General features: G+C 37.4%; 2 protein-coding genes across 4 annotated transcripts; one reads left to right on the forward strand and one right to left on the reverse strand.

Moving 5' to 3' along the window:
- Positions 1–675: 675 nt before the first annotated feature.
- On the reverse strand, positions 676–2,646 carry LOC126594296 (dual specificity phosphatase Cdc25). The gene is made up of 3 exons (XM_050260540.1): positions 2,442–2,646; positions 2,231–2,369; positions 676–1,138 (listed from the first exon to the last, which is right to left on the reverse strand). The coding sequence occupies exons 1-3, from the start codon at positions 2,522–2,524 to the stop codon at positions 962–964; spliced, it is 399 nt and encodes a 132-aa protein (XP_050116497.1). The 5' UTR covers positions 2,525–2,646; the 3' UTR covers positions 676–961.
- Positions 2,647–8,959: 6,313 nt separating this feature from the next.
- Positions 8,960–10,923, forward strand: LOC126591929 (uncharacterized). 3 transcript variants are annotated; one of them, XM_050257641.1, is made up of 6 exons: positions 8,960–9,546; positions 9,645–9,717; positions 9,814–9,918; positions 10,010–10,054; positions 10,324–10,382; positions 10,700–10,923. In XM_050257641.1, the coding sequence occupies exons 1-6, from the start codon at positions 9,053–9,055 to the stop codon at positions 10,815–10,817; spliced, it is 894 nt and encodes a 297-aa protein (XP_050113598.1). In that variant the 5' UTR covers positions 8,960–9,052; the 3' UTR covers positions 10,818–10,923. The 3 variants fall into 3 exon arrangements, with proteins under 3 accessions (XP_050113598.1, XP_050113600.1, XP_050113599.1); XM_050257642.1 differs by having other exon boundaries at positions 8,961–9,546; positions 10,324–10,383; positions 10,755–10,923; XM_050257643.1 differs by lacking the exon at positions 10,324–10,382 and having other exon boundaries at positions 10,755–10,923.
- The last annotated feature ends 584 nt before the right edge of the window (positions 10,924–11,507 follow it).

Genomic DNA, 11,507 nt, shown 5'->3' on the forward strand with positions numbered 1-11,507 from the left:
TTATAATAGTTTGAGAGGAATTGGATCCCATCCGGATCCACTATAGGATCCCCATATCTTAGTCATTCATCGTGTATCGTACGGTAAAAAATCATTTGACTTTTTTTATTTAAAATTAAGCACATATAGTATCTGATGAAAACTAGCATATAGTACTGTATTTCTTTTTTAAGATATGAAGAGTTTACTTTTCCTTTTTTACGTGTTCCACACTAACATTAAGAGTTATCTGCCACTTAGTACTGTATTCATTTTTACGTATAGTAAGAGGTTTTAGGTTCGATTCTTGCCAAATACGAATTTAAACCACATTATTGGTAACATATTGTGAAGCTAAGCTCACCCTTCCCCCTCATTTCTTAATGTATATAATATCGTTTGTTCAAAAAACATTAACAGTTATCTTAGGAACTAATAACCATACAAATTAGATTTGTTCTTGGGATTCATACTCCGCGCCATCTGTGAGAGTTTGAAGCTCAAATTTAGTAACGAATCCATTGCATCCCCATGATAAGGCATTCCTCTTCTACCCACATAGTCCTGGGTTCAAACAACTTTCTCTCCCTATAGTTTAGATGAATTTAGTGTAATTTATCTACCGTTTGCCTTATCAAATCCAATCAACGAAATCCATTGATTGCCCCTCACTGACTTAACCATGGCAAACAAACATTCCATGTTAAGCACACATGGTCCTTACTCATTGTTGCTTCAATCAATGGCAACTGTTGGAAGAAGTTTGTTCCCAAAATTACATATTTGTTCCCAAGTTACATATTTGTTCCCAAATTACATACTTCCATCAACATTTTCTGTTGAAAGAAACCAATTATTACACCAATATAGTTGTTTACATGTGTATTTTGTGACAGCCTGCAGCAATGGGGCAATGGGGCAATGGGACAATGGGAAATTCAATACGCTTCGTCCTCGACGAGTACGTCCTTTTAATCACGCATTACGCACTCCCGCTCTCACCTTTACAGGGAATGCTGTTGCAGTGGCAAACAGGTCTACCGGAACTTTGCCAGCCATTGAAGCCACGCTCCAAAATCAAAATGTCTTTGATTCCAGTCTCTTCCTTCACCTCTGCAAGGTAATTGGCAAACTTTCGTGCACAGGATGGACCCCGAACCTACAAAACCATCGCAAAACTTGCAGCATTATATAATCTTTAAAGAAAGACTTCAACCATGAGAGGGTGACTAAAACAAAGAAAGGTAACCACTTGTATAATAAATTTTGCGGGTGAAGTTAACTCAGGATCTTAATTCATTTCCTTAACCAAAGAAACATAATTACAAAATACAAAAGTAGACGGAGTTCAAAACTTCAACCAGCTAAAGGGGGGCAGCAGATATTATGATTTATGACGGCAGTTCAGTATTCGAGGATTCGGGACTATAGAAAGGAATTGCATTAGCTTGTTTAAACTTCACGGAACAGTTCTGACTCAATAATTTGCGATAAATACAATCAGAAAACTCTAAAATTTAGAAGTCAGAAAAAAATGGATCTTTCTGCTATAGCAATAAGCTGACTCCTTATCCAAAAAGATACTGATTTGCAGATACAAAACATATCAAACAACGATTCCTACTTTCAACTTTTCAAGAGCATACAATTTCTAGGCAGGATCAAGCTGCTCAGCTAGATACATACAGGACTAGCGTGCTCGTTCGAAGCAAAAAGAGAATTGTTTCTGGGTTATACCAAAATTCATAATTATAACATCCAACAAATCCATTTGAAGATGCTTTCAGTTTCAGAGGCACCAAAAACCAGTTTGCTTTCAGTTTCAAAACAAGCCAAGAAAACCATGCTAATAAGTATATTAGAGCATGCTTTAATTAAGCCATTAACACTAAACGACATGTTCACTTACGGGAAATAAGAATTCGAATCATTTTGATTCTTAAGTTCCATATTTACTAAAATTTGGGTACGAAATCATTTCACTTCATAACTTCCCCTTTGAAATCCGTAATCAAATACCTAAAATCGACGAATAAGATCAACTAGGTTGCTTACTTCCCCTCATAACATGCCATTGACTAACGAAAACTCCATTTTATATCTCAAATCAATCTGTTTCTAAGCAACCCAAGTTTGCAAATTTCAGCACAAATTTGGAAAAATAATAAAAAATTGTAAATTGGGTAAATGCAAATTAATCTCGGAAACAAAATGGAAAGATAAGATCCATGATTGGGAAGGGTTTGAGAACCTGGCTAAGAGCGCAGTGGAAAACGAGGGTGTCTTTGCCTTTGACATCTTGAGCAAGATTGGAGATCTTGTCGTAGAAATTCCCACTCGGGTAGTGCAAAGATCCTGCTATGTGCCCGTCGCAGCTCCGCTCGTCGTCCCTTTTTACCAAATCAAATTTTTAACCAAAAAATATCAAAATCTCAGAAGTAAGAGAGAGAAGGTGATATTACCTGACGTCGATGATGGCGATGTTTGGGCGGGGTTTGAGGGAGAGAAGCTGAGAGCCTGTAATGTAGGAGATGCTCTTAGCCATGTCGATTTTATTGGTTGCTGCAGGAATCACAGCCAAAAATGGAAGATGAACAAGTTGAAGAATTGATATTTTTTTTTTCTTTGCAAAGGCCCCTAGCCTATTCACTATTGAATCCACCGTGAATAATAATTGGCCCAGGAGTAATTGTGTTTTGCATCTTCATTCAAAAAACTGAATAATTCTAGCAATAGGTTATAAAATATTAGTATTTTTTATTTTATAAAATAATACAAAATAATTTTATTTATAATTTCAGATAAAGCACCGAGAGCATCATAATAATTCCCCTACCATTTCTTCACTTCGTGAACTTGGAACTTGTATATTTGGACTCCTGGCAACTTTAGGAACATAACTGGGTCCTTACATGCAGTGGCGGATCCAGGATTCTCACATTGGGTGGTCCTAACCACGCAATGTACAACGTCCAAAAAAAAAAAATAAACGATAAACCCTTCTTCTAATTTGTAAATACTTGCCTTCTTCCTCATGGGAAAGCTGCAACTCCTCTACCTCCTCCATGGATGCACTGCACTAGAATTTTGATTGTACCACGGTCCATCCATAACTATGTCATTTAACAAAATAAATTTCCTAGGTGTAGCCCATATAGTCCTAGGCGTGAATCTATCCTCCCTATTGTAATATTTGGAGGGTCGCCAAAGGATCTTCATAAGCGTTTTTCTAGCATCCGGGTGGTCTTAGGACCACCTTGGTCCCGATATGGATCCACCCCTGCTTGCATGCACCATCGGTGCACTGGGAAGTGCAGTGATCCTAAACCGGGAGCTTCAAGCTCTAGCTTGTAGTTTCAGGTGAGTTTCCTTGTTCCTTTGAATATTTGGGATTTTCTTGTTGGTGTTGTGATTCCGAGTGAAGACTTAATGGAGTTTTAAGTCGAGATCGGAATCGGAATGAATCTCTGCCAAAATTTCTGGTGTTCTCCCTCAAGGGGTCTGGTGACCCATGTTTTAAATCGTGGCTGACGTCACCCTGACGTCAGCCTTGCATTATCTCCACCTCAGGCTCTCAGGCCAACGATTCGTGTCGGGCTTGTCGCTCGGCCCCCTTCCGGCACTGAAGCCCACATAGGTTGGACTTGATCGCCCCATCGATTTGGGCCTATTCTGTCCACGGTCCATCGGGCTAAAGGCCCTGCTGGACTTGCTCTTATGGGCTATAAAAATCCTCCTTCACGCTCTCCTTTATTTATTTATTTTTAACAAATGATATTATCTATACTAAAATAAGGGATAGTCTTAGCCTTACAATAAACTAACAATAATGTGATTTAAATTCGCTATTGGCGAGAATTGAACCTAAGACCTCTCACTTACAAGTGAAGAGGAATAATACTAGACCATAATATTAAGTGGCTTATTCACTTTTCTTTTGACATTTGCTTTTGCATGTAAGTAAATTTAGATTTAGGGTTAATCTCAATTTATTATCATGAAATTTCTTGGTTTTCAATATTTTGTACATTAAGTTTTTTTTTTCATCCTAGTATGGTACATAAAGTCATAATTTTTGAACATTTTCATACATCCATTGAGGTTGCTGTTAAATCAGCTATTAATTGATGTCGTGACATCCACGTGGATAATGACAAGGTGCCACTGTAGACATCGAAATTTCGGTAAATAAATGTTGACCGATAAATCAAAGTTTCAACGCTCATGTATTACATAAATTTTACACGTAGTGTATGTCTAAACAAAAAATCGAAATAAGTTGGAAAAGTCATCAAACAGGACACATGTCAACACCTGGCAGAAACGACTTATTTCATCTGGAATATTATATTCAAAATTAGGCCTTGGAAAATTCTATAAATAGAAGCCAATTTCATTCATTTGAGGAACCAAAATCATTAGGCAAAATTCTTGAAGCTCTGAAGCTCTGAAACTTCGAAGCTCTCAAGCATCCAGGTTCCCGAAGAATCAAGAAAGCCTTATTCGTTCTTCGTTCATCGTTCTTCCAAGATCAAGCCCCGACGGTCCTTGGATCAACAATCATCCACCTTCAATATCAAGCCCCAACGGCCCTTGAAGAAAGCCTTATTCGTTCTTCGTTCATCATTCATCCAAGGTCAAGCCCAAACGGCCATTTGGATCAACAATCATCCACCAATTCAAGATCAAGCCCCGACGGCCCTTGAAGAAAGTGTTCTTCGTTCTTCGTTCATCGTTCTTCCAAGATCAAACCCCGACGGCCTTTGGATCAACAATTCACCAATTCAAGATCAAGCCCCAAAGGCCCTTGAAGAACTTCCGCCAATTCAAGATCAAGCCCCGACGGCCCTTGAAGAAAGCGTTCTTCGTTATTCGTCCATCGTTCTTCCAAGATCAAGCCCCGACGGCCCTTGGATCAACAAGCCACTGTTCTTCAAGATCAAGCCCAAAAGCCCTTGAAGATCCGTTCATCGCTGTTCTTCAAGATCAAGCCCAAAAGCCCTTGAAGATCCGCTCATCACCGTTATTCAAGATCAAGTCTCAACGGCCCTTGAAGAAACACTCATCCTCAAGATCAAGCCCCAACAGCTCCTTGAAGATTCGCTCAAATCCACCTTCAAAGATCAAGCCCACGGCTCTTGAAGAAACTTCCAACAGTTCATCCAAAATCAAGCCTCGACGGCCCTTGGATCAACGAAACATCCACAAATCAACACCTTACGGAGATCGAATCAGAGGATCAAAATAGAGAAAGATTGTAACCCAAAATCATCAAATACAAATATTTGTTTGTGCATGTTGTTCTTGTCTCTTTCGTTTCAGGAAATTTTCGTGTTCACAGCCACATGTCAATATGGGCCATGTTCTCCCACCTGCTATTGAATTCCGCATCATATCTCTAACGATACGTCGATGGTGCGTGCTCTTCACCTTCTGCTGCCATGGTAATGTAGATCCCATACAACACCAATTTGAGTCATCTCTTTATCCACCACCTTCGTAGCATTGATCTGCACCAAGGACCAAAATATCGATAATATCGGTGAAATATCACCGATATTATCGTTTTTGTGAGACACCAATATTTTCACACGTATCCACTGAAAAATCCTCCAAATATCACGATATTATCGATAATAACGATAATATCGCAATATTACCGATAATATCATGATATTTGAGGCTGGTGCGAATCGGAGAAGAAAACCGGAGCTTCTACAGCTCTTGCCGACTATAAAAGAGCACTCTAGACTCTGATCTAGGTATCAAAATGAAATACAAGACGAGAGGAATGTTTTTATAACTTCTGTTTTCCGTGAAACGGTCGGAGGTGTTCGGAAAGTTCCTCAACACTCACGACCTTGCTGGAGAGTTCCTGGGTTCCACTGTCCTAGCTGCACCGAGAGAAAGGGAGAGAAAGACGAGGTTTAGATGGTGATGATAATGTCGTTGACGGAGTACTACGAAGGGTGTGCGGTGACTGGGTGTGTGTGTGTGTTCGACGGGAAGATGAGAGAACATATAGGCTCGGGGAAAAAGAGGAAAATGAAGAGAGTGTGAGGGAGGGAAAGAGAAGAGAGAGAGAGACGAGTTAGGCTTGGAGTCTTGGACCACCCGGGGAACAACAAACAAAGGTGGGCCCCGTGACACACCTATTAAGACTAAAAAACAATTTTAAAAGCAAAAAATCTGCTATCTTTATCTTCAAACATTATATGGACTTGACTTTGCTCAGAAAAATTTGAACCTCATAGGAACTTTATGTGGTACTAAGTCACTCATGTATCTTACCATGGAATGTATAAAGTGTAAAATATTGTACTAATTCATTATATATAAATGATTATGGTATGTTTAAACTTCTTTAATTAATTACTACATATTTTCTACACTCACAATGTTTGCCAGCTCGCTATATAATCAACTTAAATCAGTTAAATCCATCATGCAATGCATTTCCTTCCAATTTTTTGTGATAAACTAGTAGATAATTGACTAAATAAACATCCTGCAAAGTTTCAATAAAAATTTTCAAGTTTTTCTTACAATTTCCGTGGTTTTTATTCAATTTTTATCGATATCGATAATATCCCAATATTTCCATCGATATTTCCGTGTTTTTGGACTACCGATATTTCTGATATCATCGATATTTTATACCTTGATCTGCACCATTTCTCCTCATTGTGGATCTCCCTTTTCCATTTCATGTTCGTGGTTGGAGATGTTGCCTTAAGTTTTTAATCCCCCTTTTTTTATTTATTTAAATCTTTCTTTTTTTTTTAAATTTGACATTGAGCTTTTCATGCTTTTTAATTAAATAGGGTTTCTAATAATTTAAGATAAAATATTGTGTTTTTTCTCGCAAATGGTTCATGAAATTGACTATCATCATTAAAATGGTCCCTCAAATTGAAAATCAATCAATGTAGTCCCTGAAAATAGGTGTTGCAAATAAATGTGGTCCTTTTGTTATAATTCTGTTAAAAATTATGTTAAGTGTTGACGTGACACATAAATTGGCTCCATAAGTCATTTTTTTCCTACAAATGGTCATCGAAATTGACCAACGACATCAAAATGATCCCTGAAATTAACTTGCGACATCAAAATGGTCCATGAAATTGAAAATTGATCAATGTAGTCTACAAGTAAGTGTTCAAATCCATGTAACCCTTCCATCACAATTTTGTCAAAAATTCTATTATGTGTAAATGGATCACACAAGTCTAATTAAATTGAAAAAAAAAATACAAAAAGGCTTAATAATTTAATAGTTAATAAAAAAATTGTCAACCCAAAAACCGAGTCTTGCAATCACCTCCGATTCCAATCCACATTTATCTACCTCATTCGCTCTCTATTCTTTAAAAAAAAAAATACCAATACACGCACATTCACTTAATTGAACTTGGATTGAGATTACCCTTGGTGATGGCTTGGCCCATTGGCAACAACTTCTAGGACATCACTGTTAACATTTAGGCGATCAACATCCTCACAACCTTAATCTTGGAGAGCTTGTTCTGTGCTTCCCTGGTGGTCTGGTGATGCAAATAACACGCAAGGTCTGCCTTGAGATAATAAGGTTATAAACTTATAACCAAGGTGAGTGTATTGTTGGTTGAAAAATATTTCCACACCCTCTCTTAGGCCTTGGTTAAGCCTTGTGCCTTTGAGAATTTATGGAAGAGACCTCTCTTCGGAGTAGGCCTACTATAAGAAAAAAAAAATTTCATTGTGCAAAAAGGTGTTTAGACAACTTTTTTTTTAATTAATTATTAAACCCATATTAGCATATAATAATTTTTTTTTACAGAATAGTGGTGGAATGATCATATTGATACGCGACATCTATTTTCAAGAACTACATTGATTGCTTTTAATTTCAGGGACCATGTTGATGGTGTGAGTCAATTTCAAGGACCATCTTAATGATATGGTTCAATTTCAGGGACCATTTGAAAAATATTTCCACACCCTCTTTTAGGCCTTGGTTAAACATTGTGCCTTTGAGAATTTATGGAAGGAATCTCTCTTCGGAGTAGGCCTACTATAAGAAAAAAAATTCATTGTGCAAAAAGGTGTTTAGATAACTTTTTTTAATTAATTATTAAACCCACATTAGCATATAACAAATTTTTTTTACAGAATAGTGGTGGACTGATCATATTGATACGCGGCATTTATTTTCAAGAACTACATTTATTGATTTTTAATTTCAGGGACCATCTTGATGGTGATGGTCAATTTCAAGGATCATTTATGATAAAAACCCAAAAATATTTAGTAGTAAACTAATAGATTTGGCCAAATTTGCTAAATGTTTAAAATACAAGGATTAAATTGGTCAAATTGAAATAACAAAAACCAAATTGACCAAACACGTAAAACACCATTTTGACATTTGAGTCAATCTCAAAATTTAACTCATTTAATGATGATAATTAAGATTGTGAGCATTAACAAAGTAGTGAGCAAAAATGCATCCATAATATTTTGAACTTTAATTAAGAACTTCACTCCATATATAAGGTTCAATTGTTCTTCCGATTAAGTTGGAAGAGTAAATTGTAGCAGTGGTCCATCAACTTTAATCAAATTAGAGTAATAGTTCCTTAACTAAAAATCCATTAACATTGATCCCTCAACTTATCAAAATGTGTAATTATAGTCATTTTCATCAATTTCATTAAAATTTTGTCAAAATAAGTTATGTTAAAATGACCATTTATTCAATTAGGATCCCTCAACTCATCAAAATGTGTAATTATGATCATTTTTGTCAACTATATCAATTTTTTTGTCAAAACGAGTTATGTTGGAATGACCATTGCTACAATTTGGTTAAAGTTAATAGACCATTTCTTCAATTAAATTAAAATTAAGAGACCAATAGTAATGAATTTTTAGTTGATAAATTATAGCTGCACGTTTTGATCACGAGTGACCAATAACGTTAGACATGTCCCTTTTCCCTTTTCGCCCATTCAATTTCAGCCTGAAACCCTCTACGGCTTAGGCCTTCCCACTTCTCACTCTCACTAGGCGCACAGCATGCTCAAGCTCACCCATGGCAGACATTTACCCTTCCTACATCGAAATTAGCGACGACGACGACCAAATCCACCAGGAGCAACACCCAGAGCTGCCGATCAACGATCATCCAGAACACGAAGACCCCGACGACGACTTAGTAGTAGACCCGGATTATGAACAGTACCTTGCGGGACTACTAGCCTCTAGCTTCTCTCAAAATGCTGCCGGAATTGATGGCGGAACTGATTCCGGCGACGAGGATGGGTTCGGTGTTCCTCCAAGTGCTGCTGAAATTGCTGACGAAACAGATTTTGGCGACGAGACTGAGGAAGCTGATTTTTTGAATGTTGTCGCAATTGCCGGCGAAACGGAACAGTCAGGTGGGGCCGAGGAAGGCGGAGAGAAGCGGAGAAGAATAGGAGGGCCCGAAACGTCGTCGGCGGCGGCGGGTGGAATTGGCAGCAAAAAGGGCTTGATTTGCTCTATTTGCTTAGATTCTAGGACCGTTGAGGCTGATCACCGCATCTGGTTTGAACCCAAAACTTCAATTTCTTAATCTGCATTTGTTCATGTAATCTGAATTTTTGAAATTAATTAATCTATTAAATTTGGATGGAGGATTTCAGTTCTCTTCCTTGTGGGCACCTATTTGGGATGTCTTGCATAAACAGATGGCTACAGCATAAAGATACCGGGAAGGTAGCAATTTTATCTGACGATTCCATGGTAGTTTTCGAGCTGTTTGAAAATGTTTCTGTTTGACATTGATGAATGTGCATTTCCCTTTCCCTTCAGTGTCCTATATGCAACCGAAAATGCGAGTTGAAGGATGTTTTGAAACTTTTCGTATCATATCCATGGGATGATTCTGTTGATGATGATGAATTAGAAAAGCAAAAGGTATTGTTAGGTATAACGAGGATGATCTATTTTCGGTTTGAACTGATGTGGAGTTAACTTATTTTGAATGATGGATTTTTCTTGCTTGTAGACGATTCGGGAACTCAATGATAAATGTGCTTCTCTTGAGAATGAGGTAAGGATATTCTCTGACTTGAGTGAAATGTATGTCTTGTAGGTTGTTTTGTTTCCGTCACAATTAGTGCAGTAGAGGTTACTTAAGTGGTTCTTCTTGTTGATTTGGTAAATCATAGAGAAGACGCAGGTGTACGTATATGTTATGTAGCATATACGTGCACGAACTTACACAGACAATGGTATATGGTAAGGAGTTGTCTTCCATTATTCAGTAGTTAGCTTGTTTAGTAAGTATATATGATTTTGGGCATTTCATCGTATGTGCAGCTTGCTGCGTTGCGCAAGAACGAAGCTAAACTGCAGCTTGAAGATGAACAACGTACGAAGGTATTTTTAATACTTCATTGTATATAACTACATTTTTAAATCTTTGGTTTAAAGGGTATTCGATTTTCTATTATTTCTGTTTCTTGTCAGTTTTCATATATCCCTCCAGCGTAATGTTTTTTTTTTTCTTTACCACAAATATCAGAATTCACGTTTCAATGCCTCCATAGTATTAGGTTACATCCTTTCCCATTTTTATCATGGGAAGTATTTATTGCCTTTTTGGAAATCATCACAGTTATTTAGCTTTGAGGTTAGTCTTTCCAATTAATTAGTGATGCTAACATGGAACGGGTTTTGGTGCTTCTCATCCACCGATGGACTCTGCTTCTAATTCCGCTATTTGGGCTCAACTTGGTGACCTGCTGAAGGGTATGGAAGAAAAATTCACTGATCAACTTGCTCGTAGTTTGGACACAGATAGAAATTCTTGACTTGGCTTTGTTCATGGATATTCAACTAGGGCTTTGTCTTTGTACGTGACGATTGGATCTGGTATATAACTTGATAGATATCGAATGCTATGTTTATGATGTGCTATTCCTTGGTCATGTTAACTAGGCTCATGCTTATGTGGGTTTGCCCTTACAGCTGTTTGCAATACTATTTCTGTTTAGCCTCATCCTTTGGATGCTTAGTGTGGATTGTAAGTGAGAGATCTTAGGTTCGATTCTCACTAAAGGCGAATTTGAACCACATTATTATGGCTGGTCCATTGTGAGTAGGGATGGGCAATGGTTATGCGGGCGGGTAACCGCGGTTAATTTACACATAACCGTTTATGCTTATATCCGCATAACCGTTTACCCGTTGGGTAATTGCCTAAACGGTTATGCCCATACCCATAACCGTTTATAAACGGTTAACCATACCCATAACCGCATACCCATTTAACCGTAACCGTTTAATACCCATTTACCCATTTATCCTTTTTAACCCGTTTATCTTTTTTTTTTTTACTATTACCCTTTTTCACCCGTTTACATGTTTTTTAACAACTTGAAAATAAAAAAAAATTGTTATAATTTTTTTTTTGACTGTTACCAATGAAGGTAAATATAATATTTGCTAAGTATTATTGGGTTACAAAAATTGTTTAGAAGACAATTCAGTCAAAGCATTTC

This window comes from Malus sylvestris, chromosome 12 (assembly GCF_916048215.2).
Source record: "Malus sylvestris chromosome 12, drMalSylv7.2, whole genome shotgun sequence".
NCBI lineage: Eukaryota > Viridiplantae > Streptophyta > Magnoliopsida > Rosales > Rosaceae > Malus > Malus sylvestris.